The sequence below is a fragment of the Pristiophorus japonicus genome, chromosome 11 (genome assembly GCF_044704955.1).
Source record: "Pristiophorus japonicus isolate sPriJap1 chromosome 11, sPriJap1.hap1, whole genome shotgun sequence".
In the NCBI taxonomy this organism is placed as follows: Eukaryota; Metazoa; Chordata; class Chondrichthyes; family Pristiophoridae; genus Pristiophorus; species Pristiophorus japonicus.
In genome coordinates this window covers 93,376,129-93,400,277 of record NC_091987.1, presented here as the reverse complement: position 1 = coordinate 93,400,277, position 24,149 = coordinate 93,376,129, and the positions used below count along the sequence as shown (strand labels likewise).

At 43.7% G+C, this 24,149-nt stretch overlaps 1 protein-coding gene across 2 annotated transcripts in view; it reads right to left on the bottom strand.

Annotated features, from left to right (window-relative positions):
* epha3 (eph receptor A3) overlaps positions 1 to 24,149 on the bottom strand; it is a 274,879-nt gene that overhangs the window by 77,792 nt on the left and 172,938 nt on the right. For both annotated transcript variants that reach the window (XM_070893735.1, XM_070893737.1), the window contains exon 5: positions 20,541 to 20,876. In XM_070893735.1, coding sequence (XP_070749836.1) covers positions 20,541 to 20,876 — 336 coding nt within the window. The remainder of the gene's footprint in view (positions 1 to 20,540; positions 20,877 to 24,149) is intronic.

The following is a 24,149-nucleotide window of genomic DNA, read 5'->3' as shown; positions in this document are numbered from 1 at the left end:
GTCTTCTTAATACGGGAAACATTTTTAATAAGAATTGGATTTTAAATAAGAACCCTTCTCCGGCGCAGGTCAGTGGAAGGCACAAGGCTAACTGTTTCAATTACTAGTGAAATAACAGTGAAACGAAGAACTTATCGGTCAAATTCAGCAATTCCAAAGTTTACTAATGAAATAATGAAATGTCTTCAGGAAGAAGTTAACCCAGAGAAGAAAGTTCTTGTGAAAAAGCATGCTTGATAAGACCCAATGTCCTTTCTCATTCCGAAATATTTTCCAACCAATCAAGTGTGGCTTACTCAGTCTATTTCCATGACATTGATAAACATTGATGTCAATCGCTACAGTTATCATTTTGATCATGTTATGTGGGAACTTGGGAACACAGGAACTGGAGTAGGCCATTCAACCCCTTGAGCCTGTTCCCGTCTGTTATGTATTTGTAACCTGCATGACACCTGACCACCAGAAGGCCCACCTGTTGGGAATCCCAAGGGATCCCAGCATTCCTTGGGAGCATAGTATATAAGCAGGCCACTCACAAGGTATCTGCACTCTGGAGTCTTATTAAAGGAGCTAAGGTCACATTTGCTCATTGTAAACAGTACTCAGCTTCATCCTTTATTATGAGTGTACGAATTGGCGACGAGGTAACGAACAACCCCGTGAAAATGCAAAGAACAGTTGGTATCCTGGAGAAGTTCTCAGAAGGGGACAATTGGGAGGCCTTCGTGGAGAAACTCGGCCAATACTTCATGGCCAACAAGCTAGAAGGGGATGAGAACGCTACCAAACCGTCTGTGGGGCAACAACCTATGGCCTCATGAAGAATCTCCTGGCCCTGGCAAAACCAACGGAGAAATTCTACTAAGAATTATGTACGCTGGTCCAGGAGCACCTAAATCCTAAGGAAAGCGTTTTGATGGCGAGATATCGGTTCTACACGTGTCAACAATCGGAGGGCCAGGAAGTGGCGAGCTATGTCGCTGAACTAAGGCGCCTCGCAGGACATTGTGAGTTTGAGGGATTCCTAGAACAAATGCTCAGAGACTTTTTTGTACTGGGCATTGGACATGAAACAATCTTTCGCAAACTGTTGACTGTAGAAACTCGGAATCTAAGTAAAGTCATAACGATAGCCCAGGCATTTATGTCCACCAGCGACAACACCAAACAGATTTTGCAGATTAAAGAAGTTTCGGCCAGTACTGTGCATAAAGTAACGTCGGTCTCGAGCAGAAATGTACATGGTAGAACATACACGCTGGCTGCTGTGACCCGACCTTAGTTAACCCAGAGTCCACCATCAATCGTTAATGTGAGGCAGTTAATACCTTGTTGGCGCTGTAGAGGTGATCATCGGCCCCATCAATGCCGCTTTAAGCACTATGCGTGCAATGGTTGCAGAACAATGGGACACCTCCAACGAATGTGCAGGCGAGCTGCAAACCCTGCAAACCACCGTGTTACAGAAGAAGATCGATCCACAGTGGATCAGGCTGAATTGGAGATTCGTACTGAGGAGGCAGAAGTGTACGGGGTACACACATTCACTACCAAATGTCCACCAATAATGTTGAAAGTTGAACAGAACAGTATTCCAGTATCTATGAAACTGACACGGGGGCAAGTCAGTCCATAATGAGTAAAAAGGCCTTCGGGGTAAAAAGGCACACAGGCCCAAGCTCAGCCCCATTCACACCAAATTAAGGACTTATACCAAGGAACTAATCCCTGTAATTGGCAGTGCAGAAGTCAAAATCTCCTATGATGGAGCAGTACACAAACTCCCGCTGTGGATTGTGCCAGGGGATGGCCCCATGTTGTTTGGCAGAAGCTGGCTGGGAAAAATCCGCTGGAAATGGGACGACATCCAAGCACTTTTGTCTGTCGACGATGCCTCATGTACCCAGGTTCTGAGCAGATTCTCATTGTTGTTCGAGCCAGGCATTGGAAGCTTCTCAGGGGCGAAAGTGCAGATCCATTTGGTTCCCGGTACACGACCCATCCACCACAAGGCACAGGCGGTACCATACATGATGCGTGAAAAAGTGGAAATTGAGCTGGACAGGCTGCAACATGCAGGCATCATCACGCCGGTGGAATTCAACAACTGGGCCCATCCGATTGTCCCGGTACGTAAGGAGGACGGCACGGTTAGAATTTGTGGGGACTATAAAGTAACGATTAACCATTTTTTGGTGCAGAACCCGCTACCCAAGGCAGACGACTTATTTGCGACGCTGACTGAAGGAAAGACGTTCACCAAGCTGGACCTGACCTTGGCCTACATGATGCAGGAGCTGGAGAAGTCTTCGAAAGGCCTCACCTGCATTAACACGCACAAAGGTCTGTTTATCTATAACTGGTGCCCGCTCAGGATTCACTTGGCCACGGCAATATTCCAACGGAACATGCAGAGCCTGCTGAAGTTGGTTCCTTGCACAGTGGTTTTCCAGGACGACATACTGGTTACAGGTCAGGATACCATCGAACACTTGCAGTAAGTACGTGGAAGAGGTTCTTAATCGGTTGGATCGCGTGGGGCTCAGGTTGAAACGTTCGAAGTGTGTTTTCCTGGCGCAGGAGGTCGAGTTCTTGGGAAGAAGAATCGCAGCAGACGGCATCAGAGCCACTGACGCCAAGACGGAGGCCATCAAGAACGCGCCGAGACCACAGAACGTGACGGAGTTGCGGTCGTTCCTGGGACTCCTCAACTATTTCGGTAATTTCCTACCTGGGTTAAGCACCCTGCTAGAACCCCTACATGCGCTACTGCACAAGGGAGATGACTGGGTATGGGGGAATTCGCAAGAGGCTGCCTTTAAGAAAGCCAGAAATCTGTTGTGTTCAAACAAACTGCTTGTCCTCTATAACCCTTGTAAAAGATTAGTGGTGGCTTGCGATGCGTCGTCGTACAGGGTCGGGTGTGTATTACAACAGGCTAATGAATCGGGGATTTTGCAACCGGTCGCTTATGCGTCCAGGAGTTTGTCCAAGGAAGAAAGGGCCTACAGCATGATTGAAAAAGAGGCTCTGGCGTGCATCTACGGGGTGAAAAAAATGCACCAGTACTTATTTGGCTTCAAGTTTGAGCTTGAAACTGAAAACAAGTCGCTCATATCGCTGTTCTCTGAGAGCAAAGGGATTAATACCAATGCCTCTGCCCACACCTGAAGATGGGTGCTCACGCTGTTGGCATACAACAATGTAAGCCGCCACAGACCGGGCACAGAGAACTGCGCAGATGCTTTCAGTCAGCTGCCATTGCCCACCACCGGGGTGGAAATGGCACAGCCAGCGGACTTGCTCATAGTCATGGAGGCATTCGAGAACGAGAAGTCCCCCATTACGGTCCACCAGATCAGGACCTGGACCAGCCAGGATTCTTTACTGTCCTTGGTAAAAAAAACTGTGTCCTCCATGGGAGCTGGTCCATGGGTGTCCCAGTGGAGATGCAGGAGGCAATTAAGCCATTCCACAGATGCAAAGACGAGTTGTCCCTGCAGGCAGACTGTCTATTGTGGGGCAATCGCGTGGTCTTGCCCAAGAAAGGCAGAGATACGTTCATATGTGAACTGCACAGCACCCTCCCAGGCATCGTAATGATGAAAGCCATAGCCAGATCCCACATGTGGTGGCCCAGCATCGACTCAGATATAGAGTCATGTGTGTGCCAGTGCAACACTTGCTCTCAGCTGAGCAATGCACCCAGAAAGGCACCGCTAAGTTTGTGGTCGTGGCCCTCCAAACTGTGGTCGAGGATCCATGTAGACTCTGTGGGCCCATTTCTAAGCAAACTGTTTTTGGTTGTCATGAACGCTTACTCAAAATGGATTGAATGTGCAATGATGTCTGTAAGCACGTCTACGGCCACTATTGAAAGCCTACAAGCCATGTTTGCCACACACGGCTTGCTTGATGTCCTAGTCAGCGACAATGGGCCGTGCTTCACCAGTGCTGAATTCAAGGAATTCATGACCTGCAACGGGATCAAATACATCACATCTGCCCCGTTCTAGCCCGAATCCAACGGCCAGGCACAACGGGCAGTTCAGACCATCAAGCAAAGCTTGAAACTTGTGTCGAAGGTTCCCTGCAGACTCGGCTGTCCCGAGTGTTGCTCAGCTACCGCACCAGATCCCACTCACTTATCGGGGTTCCCCCAGCTGAGCTGCTCATGAAAAGGGTGCTTAAAACAAGGCTCTCTCTTATCCACCCTGATCTCTATGATCACATGGAGGGCAAGCGGCATCAACAACCTGTGTACCATGACCGCGCAAATTTGTCACGTGATATTGAGATCAATGATCCTGTGTTTGTGCTCAATTATGGACATGGTCCCAAATGGCTCGCTGGCACGGTCACAGCCAAAGAGGGGAGTAGGGAGTTTCAGGTCAAATTGGCCAATGGACAAACGCACAGAAAACATTTGGACCAAATCAAATTGCGGTTCACCAACAGCTACGAACAACCCGAAGAGGACACCATCAACTTTGACCCTCCAACACACACACAAGTGGCAACTGACATCACGGTTGACCACGAAACAGAACTCATCATCCCCAGCAGCCCGGCAAGGTCGGCTGTCCAACAGCCCAGTGAAGAACTGACCAACCCACCCACACCCGCATTTGTACCGAGACAGTCGACAAGGGAACGTAAAGTCCCAGATTGTCTCACCTTGTAAATAAGTGTACTGTTGACTTCACGGGGGAGTGATGTTACGTATTTAACCCTTTGTGACCTGCATGACACCTGACCACCAGAGGGCCCACCTGTTGGAGTCCCAAGGGATCCCAGCATCCCTTGGGAGCACAGTATATAAGCAGGCCACCCACGAGGTACCTGCACTCTGGAATCTTATTAAAGGAGCTAAGGTCACACTTGCTCATTGTACACAATACTCAGCTTCATCCTTTATTATGAGTGTATCACCTTCATTCAATTAATTTATGGCTGATCTGTATCTTATCTCCATCTACCCGCCTCAGTTCCGTAACCCTTAATACGCTTGCCTAACAAAAATCTATCAATCTCAATTTTGAAATGTTCAATTGACCTCCAGCCTCAACAGCTTTTTGGGAGGGAGAATTCCAGCTTTCCACTAACCTTTGTGTGAAGAAGTGCTTCCTGACATCACCTGATATGCATGTGACAATATTTCTCTCACAATACCCTAACACGCCAGACTTTTCAGATTCCCTGGAAATACTACAACACAAGAAGGAAGGTTTTTCTGCAAGCAGTTGCTGGAGGAGTTACTGTTAGTGATTCTGATAGCAACCCCATGGTTAATGACTTGGATAGAAACCCTAATACAAAAGCAAAATACTGCGGATGCTGGAATCTGAAATAAAAACAGAAAATGCTGGAAATCTCAGCAGGTCAGGCAGCATCTGTGGAGAGGAAGCTGAGTTAATGTTTCGGGTCAATGACCCTTCGTCAGAACTGGAGTCCTTTTGGAAAGAACAGATTCTTAACAAGCACTGAAAGGGGGAGGGGAAGAAAGAACAAAAGGGAAGGTCTGTGATAGGTTGGGAGACAGGAGCGATTAGGGAGACAAAAGGGATGATGGGCCGAATTGAAATGGTAATGGGAGGAGTTAGAAAAATATTCGTCAAGATAGGGTGTGAATGGTGGGATAGTGACCAGCTGCCATTATAGACAAGGAAAAAAACAGAAAAAAAGAAACAGGCTCTGAGGGGGGTGGGGGGGAAGGCGGCAAGGGAACCAAATATTGGCAGTGGTTATGCTCTGAAATTGTTGAACTCGATGTTGAGTCCAGAAGGCTGTAAAGTGCCTAAACGAAAGATGAGTTTCTGTTCCTCGAGGTTACGTTGAGCTTCATTGGAACAGTGCAGGAGACCGAGGAACATCACCTCATCTTTCGTTTAGGCACTTTACAGCCTTCTGGACTCAACATCGAGTTTAAAAGTTTCAGAGCGTAACCACTGTCAATCTTTGGCTCCCTTCCGCCTCCCGCCCCCCCACTCCCGCCACCCCCCTCCGCCCCCGCCCTCAGAGCCTGTTTCTTTCTTTATTTTTTTCTCCTGGTCTCTAATGGCAATTAGTCATTATCCTACCATTCTCGCCCTATCTTGACTCATGTGTTTCTAACTTCTGGCATTAACATTTAAATTTGGGCCATCATCCCTTTTGTCTCTCTAATTTCTCCTGTTTTCCACCCTATCACAGACCTTCCCTTTTGTTCTTTCATCCCCTCCCGCTTTCAGCGCTTGTTAAGAATGTGTTCTTTCCGAACACACTCCAGTTCTGATGAAGGGTCATCGACCTGAAACGCTAACTCTACTCCCTCTCCACAGATGCTGTCTGACTTGTTGAGATTTCCAGCATTTTCTGATAGAAACCCTACTGTTAGTGACTCTGATAGCAACCCTACTATTTCCAGACATTAGGCCCTGGGTTTTCCTCTTCAAGACACAGTTTCAGTGGGCGGTCCATCCCTCCAGGTTAGCCCAGCCCCAGCCCACTTTCCTTCGGTGGCGACTCATTAGACATGCACGGTGGGCTCCTGTTGAGATTCCTGCTGTCAAGTGGAGCCCACTAGTGAATTGCAGGAATCTCTGGCATTGTGCAGCACCTGAAGACCCAACGAGGGATTTAAAAGGGCCGTAGTGCCTCAAAGATTGGAAAGATGCCTCCCAATCATCTTGGGCGAGACCCTGTCCTTCAGCGGGCAAATCCCTGAGCCACCTGCAGGGAAATAAGGCCACTACAAGGTCCTCTGCTTCCAATTGGATATTTAACCCAGCTTGCCGGGGCCTACTACCACCTCTGTATGAGGAGGGCAGTGCTGGAGCTGGCATTGAGGTTCCTGGGGAATGGGGAGGTGAGAGAAAATCCCACTCGAACAGTGAGGCAGTGATAGACTTCAACTGTATGAATTTTTTGACATTATCACTGCAATCCTGCAGTTTTTTTTTTAAATCCTGGATATACAGCAGACCATAAATTTAAATGATCAATGATTTCCCCAAGAAGGCTTTTTGTACAGTGGTTGACATTGCAAAGGGTCACTAGGGGACGTCCTTTCTTTTCTAACATTTTGTGGCTCAAGTACAACTGTATTCACTGGGGCTGTATTAGTCAATGAAGGGCACCCAGGGGGCTGACAATAGCTCCCACAGCAGGGGTTAGGCAAGCTCCCACCAGCCTTATCTGCACCACCAAAAGCATTCACCACAAAAGGGGGAAATGGTACAGCCAGCGTGTTACCTTCGAAAGCAGCCCAGACAGGAACTAAGACCAAATGAATTGCTGCAACCCTTAAATGTACATCACTCCCAACACATGCATGTGCAATTTACCAATGTACTTTCCTGCAACGGCATGAAAAAAGACTTGCATTAATACAGCGTTTCTCACAACCACTGGATGTCACAAAGCATTTTACAGCCAATCAAGTACTTTTGGAAGTGTCGTCACTGTTGTAATGTGGGAAATGCAGATAATCTGTTTTAGTGATGTTGATTGAGGGCTAAATATTGGCCGGGACACCAAAGAGAACTCCCCTGCTCATCTTTGACATCCACCCAGAGAGCAGACGGGGCCTCAGTTTAACTACCTCAGCACTGCACTGTGGTGGCAGCCTAGACTATGTGCTCAAGTGGGACTTGAACCCACAAACTTCTGACTCAGAGGCGAGGGTGCTACCCAGCGAGCCACAACTGACACTTCCAATCAAAATAGAACAAAAATGTTTAAGATAACACAATAAACAACCCAAGCATGTTGCCCCAGCTCTCAGGACAAGGGGAACGTCCATTTTGCAGTGTGACTGCTATTTTTAACATCCATCCACCACAAGTAAGAATATCACCCTCAGGATGTTTTATATGAGGGGTAGAAGCAAAATCCCAGGCTTGAACACACTGGTGAGGTCTGTGAAGGTATGAGGAAGAACTCACCCCTGATATCCAGAATGCATTCCTTTTGAGGACACTTTCACAGAGATCAACAGCATAAAAGAATAGCCAACATCTCCACCATTGTCAAAATATATATCCACCTTACTTCAAGATTTCAATGCACTGATGTTTCCTTGAAGCAGCTTTGCCTGTTCCTTTAGGTCTCTCTTGGCCACACACTGGCCATAGGGACAGAGAAGCGGCTCCTCGATCCTCTACCTTGAGCAAGTCAGAGTGGGTCGAGAGATGCTTCCCTTTCCAATTTCCCCACACTCCCCTAGTTGTTGCTCTACAGCTCCCCCTGATGGTACAGTTTAGATCAGCAACTCAGCGTGGTCAGATTTTTTGCTAATACTTTGGTAAATGCTCACGAGAGAACACTGACATAGAACAGCCATCTAAGTAGGCCGATATAGAAAAGGTTATTTTACATGTTGATGCAGGCCTTGTAAACTTAGCAGGGTTCTCTAATCGCCCTAAAGGCAATCCATGTTAATTTATGGACTTTTGTTTATTCTCAATCTGTGTGGCTAAAACTCACAGAGAGCCAGTGCCATGAACTTTGATACAGTTCAGGAATAAAATGAAGAGATTGCGCACATTGGAAAGGAAGATTTAGAGCATCGGTTAGTGCTTAGATCAGCTTTCAAACCGACATTTATTATTCCTGTTCTACTTCAGATTTTGCATCCATGTTTAGCAGACTGTTATATTAATAAAGAAACGTGTAGTCTGCCAGGATTCCTGAATATTTTAAGAAATAAAAACAATCCTTTGTCTTCTCCCCAGCTGAATATTACAACAGATCTGAAATGTTACATTTTTATTTATAGCAGGGCTGTTTGATTGTCAAAAGATATATGCCCTTTTAAAAAGGAGCATGTCTCGATCTTGAACTGAAACAGGCCGCAGCTGTAATAATAGTCAGTGAAGCACAGACTGTCGTTAAATGGCTTTTAATAATTTGTGATACGTTTCATGAGCACCTGTAAGGGGTGGGGGTGGGGGTGGGGGAGGGGGAGGGTGGAGGGGGGTGGGGAGAACAATCCACATCAGGCAATAAACTTCTCTTTGGTCGTGGTGATTGAACGTGAAGATTCAGCTTCCCAGGAATGCTTGTGAATAAGAACAAAATAATCAGGAACTGTCAGCGTTAACCCTTTGTAATTCAGACCACACAAATATGTGCAGGACATTGAAAGCTTCTCATGCTTTTGGACCACATGAGAAGGGAAGGCCACAGTGAACAATAACATCTCTGCCTGCAATAATATAAATAAAAGCAGTAATTCAGTGCTTTTCTTGCTCAGATGAGATGTGCCGATGTCAATTGGGGTGAGGGAAAAAGTCTAACCATCGGGGCACATCGCGAGATTCCCTGCGCTCCAGCAAATTCTGGGCCAATATTTTTGGCAAGTCTTACTGGGCAAATTGATGGGATTAATAAGCATTGCCATCCAATCCTGCACAATCACTAGTCAATGTAGGGCAGATACCTTATAGCCTCACCCTGCCCAATCTGGTTGAACCCTAGAAATTAAAACAGAAATAAAATGAAATAAAAATGGTCTTAATCTTTGTTTCCATCCCCCAATGTATCACAACTAAGCCAGAAATCCCACCGCATCAACGCAGTCTCTTGCAAACACCATGCAATTAAATTGTACAGTGACTTCGCCAAAAGTGTTACATTTTGAATAATGCTTTTTTTAAATTAAAATAAACTGTCTTTTACAATATAAAAATGTTACATTTGGATAAACAGCAGTGAGGTGCTGCTGATTGCTGAGGAGGTGACTTTAGTTTCAATACATATTTCTGCCCTATTTTTGCCTTTCAATTCCCTATTTCAGTCAAGAACGTGAGCTGGATGTTCTGAGGTGTCTGCTTCTGGCTGCCCCATTATCAGATAACAGAGTATCCAAATCTGCAGGATGGAATTGGCCTCAGTCCCTCTCTCCTTGTCCAAGATGGAGGACTTTTTCTGAATGATTTGGCCGAGAACTACTCAGAGTGATCCACTGAAGAGTATCAAGGTGGAATGAGAGTCATGGCTCTGTCTTAAATTAGGGCCAGCCCTGAAACACCAGACCACTTAGGCACCAATCCATGTGTCTACAGCTGAACATTTGCCATCCCCAACAATTTAAAAAGTCTAGACAGAATGGCAGTGGCTAAGCTTCACGTGGGATGATGTCCTCTTTCATCTTTAGGATGAGACATTAAACTGAGGCTCTCTCAGGTGGACATGAAAGATTCCACGGAAAAAGAGCCGGCGAGTTATCCCCGCTGTCCCGCCCAATATTTATCCCTCAGTCAACATCACTAAAAAAATAGATTATCTGTTCATTATCACATTGCTGTTTGTGGGAGCTTGCTGTGCAGAAATTGGCTGCTGCGCTTCTTAGTGACTACAATTTAAAAGTACTTCATTGGATGTAAAGCGCTTTGAGATGTCCTGATGTTGTGAAAGGCGCTACGGAAATGCAAGTCTTTTTTTTCGCTGGAGACTATTGATCTGAACCTGTGAATGTGTTGTTATGATTTATCCGCAGTAGCTAACAAAGAAAACCATCCCGCTGCATTCTTAAGGGCCTTTTTATTTATTTTTTTAGTAACGTTTGTGATGATGTCACACTCATCTCATGCTTGACTGGGAGCAGGGAAAAGCCGAGGGTTTTTTTTGAAGGTGAGAATGGGCAGAAATCTGTTGTCATCAATCCAGCAACCTAGAAAAATCTGGGAATTCATCAGCAGCAATTAGTAAGTCTATTTTAAAAAGGTCTCTACATATAGGAGTACCTATACCACAGGGACTGCAGCAGTTCAAGAAGGCGGCTCACCAGCACCTCCTCAAGAGAAATTAGGAATGGGCAATAAATGCCAGCCTTGCCAGCGACGCCCACATCGCATGAATTAATAAATTTTAAAAATGACAAATTCCTTTGCCTTTGCTTGCCTGTGCTTCAGAGACAACGTGCTCCTCTTAGATGTGGTAATCCAAACACAGAAGAGTGGATTTCCCAGTGAATGCACCCCTGATGTGGGTACAGCTGGCCATGTGGACTGACTGCTTCTGCATGGTGAATCCTGCCGAACCTCCCGGGTCCAGGCATCATTGTGCATTCGATGCAATCTCCACTTGTTCATCGGCCGAGTGCAGCAAGCTCAGACACTGAGAGGTGGGGTTTCCTACATTGGCATGGGCTCTTAAAGGGCTGAGACATTTAAAGTGGTCACTTTTTCTTCTCCCCTTCATACTAAAGTGGAAGATTATTATGCAAAATTAGAAACGCAAAGAAGTGCTTGGGAAAGGAAACTAATAAGATTTTTATCCAGCCATGGGAATATATGGATGCAGCATTGAAAACTACCATTAGGTACTTGGATTACAACGTTAATAAGGAATGGATGCAGGGTGGAAAAATGAAACATTACAGTGACTCTGTGGGATGTATGTGCAGTGCAAGGGACAGCTTACATAAGTCAAAATGTTGTTCCTATCAACAATTACTATCTGAGAAGTAAGTGATGGGGTGGGGGGGGATATGTACAGTTATATACAGTTATGTACAGTTGCAAAAAGAGTGCACTGGCAAGGAAGGTGATTGAGCAATTTATTTTTTTAACCAGAGTGAAAAATCACAAGGTTACAAACCAAGTGAATTTTGTATTGTAATGATGCTCAACATTTTTCAATTACTTTACAAAATAAAATTGCATTTTGCATCTGCAAAATTTATGAGATGGGAAAATTCCCTCAAAAAGAACCCTAATTGGCTGCAAAGTCAGTAGCGAGCAAGCTGCAGTAAAACTGTTATGTAAAGTTTACCCTGACGAGCTACAAATAAAATACATTGATTAAAGAAATGATAGAAACATTTTGCAATTAGAATCAATGACGCACATGATTGATGTTTCGATTTCAGATATTTCAGAGCTGAAGGGAAGGGGTTTAAAGATGCACACTATTGCTCACCAATGGTAAGTTCCTGAAAGGACTCCAGCTATTTAGCGGGTGGCAGCCTTGAAATGCTGATACAGTCAATAAGACAAATAGCAGAGTTTCCCTCCTTGGCATCCAAGAGCAGCTGCCACAGAGAAGTGTCCTCCAGAACACCTGCCAAGGAATAGCTGGCAGGCATACGCTCTCTGCGACACCATGTCGACCTGTATCAACTGTGAAAGTAGGTGGCAGATCTCAGGTGCCAACTTAATGCTACCCAGTAGAATCCTGCATGAAGTATCTAGCCCTGGGTATGATGCCGCAAAGTGTGCCCTCAAAATCTATTATCCTTGTCCTGCTCATTCCTCCAAAGCTTTACGTCCCTGTCAATACTTGCCATGCATGCACAATATATAGAATTGCACAATGCAGGATAGTATTTACAAAAGGAACTGCTGTCGAACTGAAGTCTTCACATAACAAATCCTTGTAACACACCATAGCCACACAATATACATCAGAAGTTGGGCAGCCATGTTATGTCACTGCTGATACTCAATGTGAAAGGAGATGGAATGGTAGCCCTGCTGAACAAATAATGAGCCACTTGGTTAATGCATCTGCAGGCAGCTAATTGGCTACAACAACAACAACTTGCATTTATGTAGCATCCCAAGGCACTCCACAGGAGCATTATTAAACAAAATTTGACACCAAACCACGTTAGGAGATATTAGAGCAGAAAGGTAGGTTTTAAGGATCATCTTAAAGGAGGAAATAGAGGTACAGAGGTGGAGAGGTTTAGGGAGGGAATTCCAAAACTTAACTCCTCGGCAGCTGAAGGCACGGCTGCCAATGGTGGAGCAATTAAAATCAGGGATACGCAAGAGGCCAGAATTGGAGGAGCGCAGATATCTTTGAGGGTTGTAGGACTGGAGGACGTAACAGATTATAGGGAGGGGTGAGGCCATGGAGGGATTTGTAAACAAGGATGAGAATTTCAAATTTGAGGTGTTGCTCAACTGCGAGCCAATGTAGGTCAGTGAGCACAAGGGGTGATTGGTGAACGGGACTTGGCACAAGTTGGGATACAGACAGCAGAGTTTTGGATGATCTTAAGCTTATGGAAAATGGGAGTCCGAGCAGGAGTGCATTGGATTAGTCAAGTCTAGAGGTAACAAAAGCATGGGTGAGGGCTTCAGCAGCAGATGAGCTGAGGCAAGAGTGGAGTCGGGCAATATTAAGTAGGCAGTCTTAGTGATGCTGTGGATAAGTGGTCAGAAGCTTGTTTCTGGATCAAATACGATACCAAGATTGCAAAGTCTGGTTCAGCCTCAAACAGTTGCCAGGGAGAGGGATACAGTCAGTGGCTAGGGAACGGAGTCTGTGGCGGGTCTTCCTAATATTTATTTGGAGGAAATTTTTGCTCATCTAGCACTGAATGTCGGTCAAGCAGTCTGACAATTTGCAGTAGATCCATAAACGAGCCTTGAAAGAGGTGGAGCAATAGGATAAGGGGCAAGCCATTTAGGACCGAGATGAGGAGAAACTTCTTCACCCAGAGAGTGGTGAACCTGTGGAATTCTCTACCACAGAAAGTTCACTAAATATATTCAAAAATAAGTTAGATGAAGTCCTTACTACTAGGGGGATCAAGGGGTATGGCGAGAAAGCAGGAATGGGGTACTGAAGTTGCATGTTCAGCCATTGAATGGCGGTGCAGGCTAGAAGGGCCGAATGGCCTACTCCTGCACCTATTTTCTATGTTTCTATGTTTCTATAGTAGTGGAGGGAAGCGGTCCATATAGCGGAGGTGCTCTGTAAATATCCTTATAGTTGAGCGCACAGTTCTGCAATTGCCGCGGTGTTGACTTGAAGCCTTTGGAGTTTGGGTTCCCTGTCACTGCCAGGTACGTGTGTGCCAAGACCTGTAAATATGGTTGATGGTGCGGGCATTCTGGCGCTGGTGCTAGCTGGTCTTGCTGGTATGGCTTATTTTGTTTTCTACCACTTAAAGCAATCAAAACTGGTTTTGATGGGGCTCTCAAAGCAAATTCCTTTATTTTTGGTCCCATACACGTCGCAGCAACATTGGTCAAAGTGGTATTGCTACCTCTTGGGTCCAATTCCATCATTACTGACTTCAACAGAACTGAACTTGGGTGTATTGTATAATGGGTCGCAAACGCGATTTAACCTGTTTTGCATTCACGCCCAAGTCCAAATTCATCCTCTATGTTCCCCTTGCACGAATCATCTTGCTTCAAATATCCATTTTGAATGGACAGAATTAATGCTGGCCAGGAGTTTTGCCCAAAATTTAAACAATCGAGCACTTAATGTTAGTGCCCTCATTTGCGTGCAGAGTGTTCATGATCAAACTCTTAGATACTCTGCAGGAGTGTCATATACTGATATGAAAGGCCAGCTAGAAAATTGGACCCAAGAAGTAGCAATACCAATTTGACCAAGGTTGCTGCAATGTGCCTGAGACCAACAATATACTCTAGGCTTTTCTGTTAGCATCTCAGCACAAATTTTCCCGCAGTCACCAGAATCAATGTCATTCGATATTTGCTTTCAAAAAATTTGTCTTCGATTGGAACCGATTGTTAAGAAAAATCATTTCAGAACATTGCAACAGTAACAATCCCATATGGGGCATTAAAAAAGAATAAAATATTAAAAATTGTCAGACTGAATATGAACACAACCCTCTACGATAACCCACAAGGTGGTGTGTGTTACAAGGCAACAACAAATCGAGGGGTTCAAGTGGTATTATAAAGCATAAAGGTCTAAGCAAAATTTCATCTGAGCCCTGAGAGATATTAAATCCCCAATACAGTGTTATTTTTATCTGCTCAATATAAGTTTATGGAGGCAGTATGAATCCAGCAAAAATGTTGGTATGAATACAAAAAAAGACATTCTGTCTTAAATTTACATCAACTTCGTCAGTAAAATTGTCAACAGGGGGAATGCCACCCCTTGGTTTTATCTCACTGTATGTTAGAAAGTAGCAGGATGGTTTTGGCTACCTGGCAGTATATAGCAGCTGTTTTAAGAGTTTGCAAAACCATAACTCACAAAAATCACAAGTACAAGTGCGCTGTGATGGTCTGTACCACTTATTCTAGGGGCATATGATCACAGAACATTACACGTTTCTACTAATGTGATATAATTTGTTATTGATCTCATGGTGACCATCCAACAATTTTCTTGTCAGTACTCTTTCATATAGACTGGTGCTATTCAAATATATCTTCGCTCCTATCAAAATATCTGGAGTAGCAAAAATATGAAATATACTAAAACAGTCAGTACTGATCCCATTATTTCCTCTGGAACTGGTAATTATTTAAGAGGTTTAGTGATGACCTGTGAATTTTGTGACTCATAATCCATTGCTACCCTTGTGCCAAAACTTCAACACAATATCTGGGTGGGAACTAATTGGATCTCTGCCTCCTTAAACACTTCTATAAATCAACTGTGGAGCACCCTGTTCTGCTGCCAATCATCTAAACAATAATGGACAACTAGGAATGCAGCAGCTGGTAACTGAAGATATTAAGCCTGATTGAAGAGGAGACCTATCGTCTTACCTGTCAATCACTGTGCCTCTCCCCAATTATAACCTGTTGTACCATTGTATGCCTATTATCGCTAATTAACCATGCCCTAAAGATATTTTGATTTTCAGTTCGAAATGTTATTTTAGTATTGTCTAATTTTCCCATGTTTCTTGTTTATATGATGGTTGCACCTTCTAGTCACTGTCCCACACAGTCAAGATCTCCCTGACTCTCATATAATTGTGAACCTGTTCTTTATAAACACGTTTACAGTTTTGCTGCACCTACTGCACACAGAGCATACAGCCTCCCACCAGGACTTGAGCTCATAATCTAGGTTGACCCTTAAGTGCAGCGCTGAAGGAGTGCCGGACGGTCAGAGGTGCCATCTTTCAGATGAGACGTTAAACTGAGGCCTTTTCAGCTAGACGTAAAAGATCCCATGGCACTATTTCAAAGATATGCAGGGGAGTTCTCTCGAAGTTCTGGTCAACACTGAGGCCTCAACTAACATCACTAAAACAGTTTATCTGGCCATTTATCTTATTGTTGTCAGTGGGACCGTTCTGTGTGTGCTTGTCTATATCACAACAGTGACTATACTTCAAAAGTACTTCATTGGCTGTGAAATGCTTTGAGATCAATTGAGGTTGTGAAAGGTACTTTACAAATGCAAGTTATATCCTTCTTTCAAACCTTCTTGTCAAAAGTCTGTTATTAGAGTGGAAGTCTGATTTTTCTCCTCACTTACTTGATGTAGAGACGTTCATTATTCAGGCTAATCTGGATCTCAATGAATTATCATCATCAGCAAATACATCATCTGAACACAGCCCAAGATCCCACTCTATACTCTGCTGTTTGGGCTGTGGACTTGGTGAAAAATGATAACCTTTATATATAGCATTTGCCCCTTTTTCCAGCATTGTATGTCCTTCAATCAAAATCAGACACTCACCAACTACTTCAGGAACAAGGAGGTAATGTCATTGGCTAAATGTTAATTTCTGTGTTCAAATGATCATTTCTAGTTTTAACATGAATGAAATATTAATTTGATGGGCCTCAAAATGGCTAATTCTGCCATTAGTATAAAATTCCATTATTGCTTGAAGTTAACACTTCATCAGACATTTCCCAATCATATACTGTTACCTTGACTGAGATGTAAACCTGTGCCTCTGAGCGGACCATGGCCGCAACAATCAAAGGGGCCCCGTGCTGAGAATTCTTGAGCGCTCATGGGAAATCTCTTGAGAAAATGGACCTTGAATAACATAATGTAATCTAGCTGCAGAATTTAACAATTATTGACTGCAAATTATCTTGATAAACTTGCATAAACAATATCACAATTGTCCACCTTTTAGTATCATTGTGCAACAGCAGCCATGGAGCATGAAGACAGTCGGAGTTCATGGAGATAACCAGCGATGGATAACAACTAAACGGTCGGAATAATACCATCTAAACATAAGAACATAAGAAATAGGAACAGGAGTAGGCCATCCGGCCCTTCGAGCCTGCTCCGCTATTCAATAAGATCATGGCTGATCTGATCATGGACTCAGCTCCACTTCCCCGCCCGTTCCCCATAACTCCTTATCCCCATATCGTTTAAGAAACTGTCTATTTCTGTCTTAAATTTATTCAATGTCCCAGCTTCCACAGTTCTCTGAGGCACAGATTTACAACCCTCTGAGAGAAGAAATTTCTCCTCATCTCTCATCTAATTTCTAAGATCATGCCCCCTAGCTCTAGACTCCCCCATCTGTGAAAACGTCCTCTCTGCATCCACCTTGTCAAGCCCCCTCATAATCTGTACCTTGCTCTGAGGTGATTTCACAATAACTGAATCTCAAGGTTTAGGCAAAGTTTATAAATCATTCATGATTCGCTCTTGCGATTTATGGATCCATCTGAACCCAATAGGAGGTGGGTGGGGTGGCTTGACCCATCCACCTCCACGGAGGTGTGTGGGGGGCCTGACCCATCCACCTCCATGGCACGAACCTGGTATTGCAGTACTTCCAGGAACGGTGCAGTGGCTCTAGGCCTTTTGGCTAAGAGCATTGGCGCAGAGTGATCCTTGATGTGTGCAAGGTGACCTCTGGCGTTTGTGATTTGACAAAGAATTGGAAAGATTGGCAACAAATAAAAAAAAAAAAAAAAAAATCTGAACCCATTGGGAGCAATTTCGATTTCAGCGAATTCAGATGGGCACTAGACAGGGTGTACTCGGTGGCTGCCCGTACAAATCAGCATGGGACCCGATCTAATTTGGTGCGGGTCCTCATTATAGGTTATTGGTGAGCTGCCAATATAAAACTCTCTCCCCGATAGCTCGATGATCCAGAGGTGGGAAATTGGGACAACCAAATGCAAAGGGACTGCAGCGGCACCTTAAAGGTGAGGGGAATAAGCGTCAGGAATGGAAATACGCAGCACTTTAGAGCAGTGAGCATCTCATGTGCAGGACCTACAGCAGCAAATACTTTAAATCTGGAAACGTATCAGGCTCAAACATACAAGCGACTGCCATAAAATTATCTCCTTAACCTTCATTTGCAACTGAGGAGCCCTTTAATGTTTTGCTGAAGATAGCTTCCTTCATTTCTGAGCATAGGCAGGATGGTTGTGACATGTAGATCACCCCCCCAATTCATTCAGTCCCTGGCTTGTAATCACACCCAGTAACCCGTTATTCACTCTGTGTACTGCTTAGCATATATTATGCATCATTTTAGACTATACTTGTCAATGTATTTTGTAGGAATTATTGTACTGAGCACAAACACTGCCAGTTATATTTGTATCCCACAAATGTAAAGGCACAGGATACAGTGCATTTCAATTCCCTACATTTTTCCATGAAGAAAGATACGGATCAGGGGCATCCAGCCAACACTGGAGACCTATCCAAGTTAAACAATTGCTGCTTTTATATCAGTCTTTTAGTACAAGCACTTTAAGTGATTAAAAACAATAAACTCATCTGTTCTTTGCATTTGTGCAAACCTATATTTATGTTAAATTGATAAAAGATGATACAATAGAAAGCATAAATCATGTATGTGTTCAATAAACAGAGATGACTTAATATATGCCTGTGAAAATATTCTTTTTGTTCTTATTCCATAATTGAAGCTAGCTTTAATAACTGAAAACACCAGTGTTACAAGTGACGACATGAGTGGATACCGAAACATCTTTTTGTGCTCCACAGTTGCTTAGTGGATAAGTGAGCCATCCAATTATGGTACTGAGCAATACAGACAAGGGGGATTCCAAGTCTGATCCCCTGCCTATGATTTCAGCTGACCTCAGTCGAGGCAACAGTTGGGAGTACTACAATTAAGTCTTGGTGCTCCTGGGAGAAGAGGGAAGGAGTTAGCCAGGGTTCCCACTCATGATTATTGTCCAGTGACTCCTGCTGTGACACTGCTCATGTTTGGTGGCATCACAGCTCAGAGATTAGGCTAACAGCAGAAGAATCAGCAGTTGGATGAGGTACTCGTTACCCAACATAGAAAACCATCTACAGGAGAAAAGATTGAGAACAGATACTAAAAAGTAAAGTAAATAGAAAGTATTCTTCAGTGGAGATGGTGAGTGTCCTGTTTCTGACACTCTTTTGCATTTCATTATTTTTTGTTTATTTCTTTTAAAGCTGGAAACCAGAACAAGTATCACTAAGCCACTGAGAGGTAGCAACTATGGGTTAGTGTTTATGATTAATATTAATATTCCTTTGTTTTGTTCCATCTGTATCTATTTTTTTAATTCAATGAATGCCAATGATATAACTGGAGTGCTGACTTCAATATGTTACTGAGGCTAATTGTTACAGACTAGAATTAATGTCAATACAAATACCGTCAGAAACCAGTGGCCGATTCAAGAGCAACTGCCTTAATATCTTCATTATACTTGCGTTACCAACACAGTATTAGGCTAGCGGAGAGGGCTGAGTAGCATTGGGTGGGAATGATACAGCTCTGCATATTTTCACTCAAACACATACATACCATCCTATAAAATGCTATGTACAGCATGTCAGGCAGCGCAGTTCAACCAGAAGGAAACTAAATGGTAGCACAAGTCGCAGGGTTAATTGTGAAGACAAATCAGTAAATACATGAGGATTGTGACATCTATATTACAGTCAGCATGAAGAAAGGAGGGGGTCATGGGTGTAGCCAGTAATTTGATGAATGCACACACAACAGCTGTCTGGTGGCATCCTTTCACCCTTCAAACCATAGTGACCCTGTAACTTGAATGCAGATAGCTACCTCGTTGTACGTCCTACATTTTTTCTTTTAGATTAGGTTTAAGAGACAAACTGGTATCATCAGGCTTAGAATAAGAACAATCCAAGCCCTCCAATTGTTTTGCCTGAAAAGTAAATGTATTCACAATTGCGTTCCCCTCGCACGCTTCCCTATGCTTTATGGAGCAGGCCTCACTGAGATTGGGTCAGTACCAACAGAATTACATTGCATTTTGTCACATGGCATGGGCATTATTGATATTGCGGGGCTGGTACCGGCCCTAAAGGTGCAAGATAACAAGGGCATCATAAAGTTCCCTCACATTCATTGGGTTCAGAAGCCTTTCTGAGTCAGTACCCAATAGCATCATCAACACACTCTATTTAAAGTAAAACATTTGTAAAATCAGCCAAAATCTACAGACCAAGTTCATAGAATGAAACATTACAGAAGGAGGCCATTTGGCCCATTGTGTCTGTGCCGGCCCTCTGAAAGAGCTGTCAATTAGGCCCGCTCCCCCTGATCTTTCCCCATAGCCTTGCAAATATTTCCTTTTTAAGTAAATATCCAATTCCCTTTTGAAAGTTACTATTGAATCTGCTTTCACCACCCTTTCAGGCTGTGTATTTTAGATCATAACAACACGCTGCATAAAGAAAATTCTCTTCATCTCCCCCCTTGTCCTTTTGCCAATTATCTTCACTTGCCGGGGAAACAGTTTGTCCTTATTTCCTCAGTCGGATCCCCTTCATCATTTGGTCCTTTTGATTCCTTTTGTGTCTTCAAATACGGAGCAAACCCAGTGACTTACCCGCCTGATTGGTGGTGATGGAGACGGCAGCAAACTGCCGCGGCACCGCGCTCATTCCGGACACCCCGTTCATGGCCTCAATCTCAAAGGTGTAGTTGGTGTGCGCCAGCAGGTCGACCACAGTCACCGTGGTGTTGGCCAGACCCGTCTGCCGGGGCACAAAGTGGACGTTGCTCAGGCACGGCTCGCACTGCCTCGGACCGCCGGCACACTTCTTACAGACCACGCTGAAGGTGACGTCTTTGCGGCCTCCCGCGTCGATCGGCCAGCTCCAGTCCAAAATGACCGAGGTCTCGTTGATATTGGAAAACACATTCCTCGGGATGGAAGGAGGCCCTGTGACCAAAGGGGGCAAGTGGATAAAAAAGGCAGAAGAAGTGTTACTGCAGCTCGGCCATTGCAATTTATTGTTTTACAACAAACCCATTTTGTTTTAAGCTTGGAAGCAGGACGGGGTAGGAAGGGGACCTGTATGACCACGTAACTCTTCAAACCGCAATAATATTTTAATTAAATTTGGCTTAACATAATTTCAGCTTAATCCTTTGAGCCCTCAGCCCTTGCTAAAAAAATGTAACTAATGTCTGACTTTATTAACAGAAGAAAATATGACACGCGATAGGGATTCATACTCTCATTTCATTTAAAAGTGAAATGAACTATTAATCCTTCTCCACTGAGTTGTTAATTATCAGAAGACCAATAGATCTATGTTTAACCCACAGAATTGTGAAATACGCAGACGCTTTATTGAATTTTTTTTTTAACTAATATTTCTTATTTCTATTATATTTGCAAGGCGAGATAATAAACAGTTATCCGATAACGCCTCTGTGCTTAGTTTACTTTGATGTGTGACAAGTCAGATCTGGGATCGGTTTCCCTACAAGCATGGGTACAAAGCTGCCACATTTTTCCTCAGTTCCATCAAGTGATATCATTGCTGGCTATGCACTGCCATACTTAGAGATTTTATACTTTGTCTACATGCAGTTTGGGATTGGTAAATTCAATTAGCTAACAAGTAGGCAGCACGATCGTCTTGCATTTCCGATGCTTAAGAGTTTACCTGAAGCACTCCACAGAGTGTTTCCCATTTTACCTTGTATAGTAATTATATCTTAGCAGTTGAAACTATGCTGTGTGATATTAGAAATGGATGCCTCAACATATTTGCATGAAAGTCCTCAATCTGCTGTATTAAAAGGGCTTGAAGGGGGTTACCACCTTGGTAAAAAATGAAGAAAGTCGATGTGAACGTCTTAAATTTTCCATACCAATAGTACATACGGTGAATTGAAACATGTTTTATCACAATATAAAATCTGAAAAATAAGATTATTAAACAAAAAAATAATGCCCTCAACCGACTATATGAACATGGTGTAAAATTCCACCCGACATCTTTTTTTCACTTTTATCAAAGACATCAGGTAAGTTTCATCTTTTTGTATTTTTTTAACTCTTTTCTTCAATTCCCCAGCTTGCTGCCTGCACGGTGGGTGCATGGTTTGCACTCAAAACCCTGTCAATGCTCCCCTATTGCTGACTGTCAGGAGTTGTCAAGGACTCCCTCACTATGGGCTCAATTTTCCCCAAAGCATTTCTTTGGCATACTTGAAGAGTTACGCCAGATTTTTTGGGGACCAAGTACGCCAAAAAAAAGTGTTGTAAGTTTCCCTGTTGGATCTCTTCATTTTGGCGTGGCCTAACCCGAGGGGGATGGAGCCTTGATCTGCGCCAAAAAGATTGGACTGCCATAGTAACCAGGGACATAATGCGAGCTGAGGCTGCAAAGTGAAGCATGCAGCCACCTCGCAACACATTAAAAGAACTGAAAAACACATAGCACCACCTTACCTCCAACCCCGCCCAAAGGCTGTCCGGTCTGGTCCCATTCTCGGTCGCGATTTCTCTCTCGCTCTCTCTTGAAAATGGGACCAGACCGGACAGCCTTCCTGTGTGTATGAAGTGGGGACCAAGAATGGGACTGGATAGCCTTCCTGTGTGTGTAAACCGGGGACTGAGAATGGGACCGGACTGTGTGTGTGAACCTGGGACCAGACAGCCTTCGGGCGGGGTTGGAGGTAAGTTACTGCTATGTGTTTTTCAATTCTTTTAGTGTGTCTGGGTATCTGCTGCACTGCTTTCCTTACCTGTGCCGATTTCCTTAACTCTAGGGAAGGTTTTTCAGGACAGGCCACATATACTGGCCTAATCAGTACTGGAGTAACTCTCAGCTGGCCAAACTTCCCTAAATGGCCAGAAGTGGCGTAGGTGGCTGGTTACGCCCCCTTTGGCTAAAAAAAAACTGACTTAAAAAATTCGTAACTAACTGAGTTACGCTGGTGCAAATTGATTGGGGAAACTGGGTATTTTTAAGTTAGGCCAGAAAAAGCAGCCTGTTCTAAAAAAAAACGGCACAAATACTGGGGAAAATTGAGCTCTCTGATTCTCTTCTCCAATGTTCTTCCCCTGCAACCTTAGCTCCCGGTGCAGTTCAGCTTGGAAACAGGAGTGTGGCACGATTCAAACCAGCATCAGTCCTTGCTCTGCGACACTAGACTTTAGTGTTCAATGCCACCACGCACCTATCCTAACTGTTCATTAGATAACAAGACCAGAAACATCCGATATAGAAGAAGAAAAGATGATCTGATAGCCAGTAACATAAGAACATAAGAAATAGGAACAGGAGTAGGCCATTTGGCCCCTCGAGCCTGCTCCGCTATTTAATACGATCATGGCTGATCCGATCATGGACTCAGGTCCACTTCCCTGCTTGCTCCCCATAACCCCTTATTCCCTTATCGGTTAAGAAACTGTCTATCTCTGTCTTAAATTTATTCAATGACCCAGCTTCCATAAATTTAACTGAACTCCTAATAATGTCAGGATGGAGGATTCACTCAAACCTATGCACTAATGCAAGTTTCAACAATCACCAGTAGAACAAATGTATTTGTTATTGCTCAGATCCACTTATAAATCAGCAATTTCACTGCTTTGGGGTCATTTTGTACAAAATTGCCATACATGTGGTTAGTGCAGAAATTCACAGAGTTTGTCATGCAATGTTGTACTGCCCCAAATCACTTGACTCACTTGTCTGTAAATTATTTTACTTTCATAATGTTGCTTACAATCACAGTGCCATTTATTGCATCTGAAGCCTACCTCCATTACAGCCAGACTCTGATGATACATTGCACTAATGGGCTGCATTCAAAAAAAGCTAATCACAGCACTTGTTGTGCTAATAGATGAAACACCCATTTTGACAGCAGGGCAGGCAATAAAGAGTTTTTAAGAGAGATGTAAAATATGACATTGGCTAAATATAACAAGATGTGAAGTATTAGGTACTAAAGTGTTATGTTTAGGTTAATATGCATGATAACAGATAGAATGAAATGTACAGTCTGCTACAAAACAGTAACACATTGAAGAATTCAATTTACATCATAATCCATTGCAACCAACAGGGTTCAATTAATGAGACATCTGTCATGTTACAGTTGTCTTTGGTCATGACCTTTTGTTATACAAACTAATTCATAAATAAAGTTTGATGGGTTTATCGGTGTGTTATTGCCTTGGAACACATTC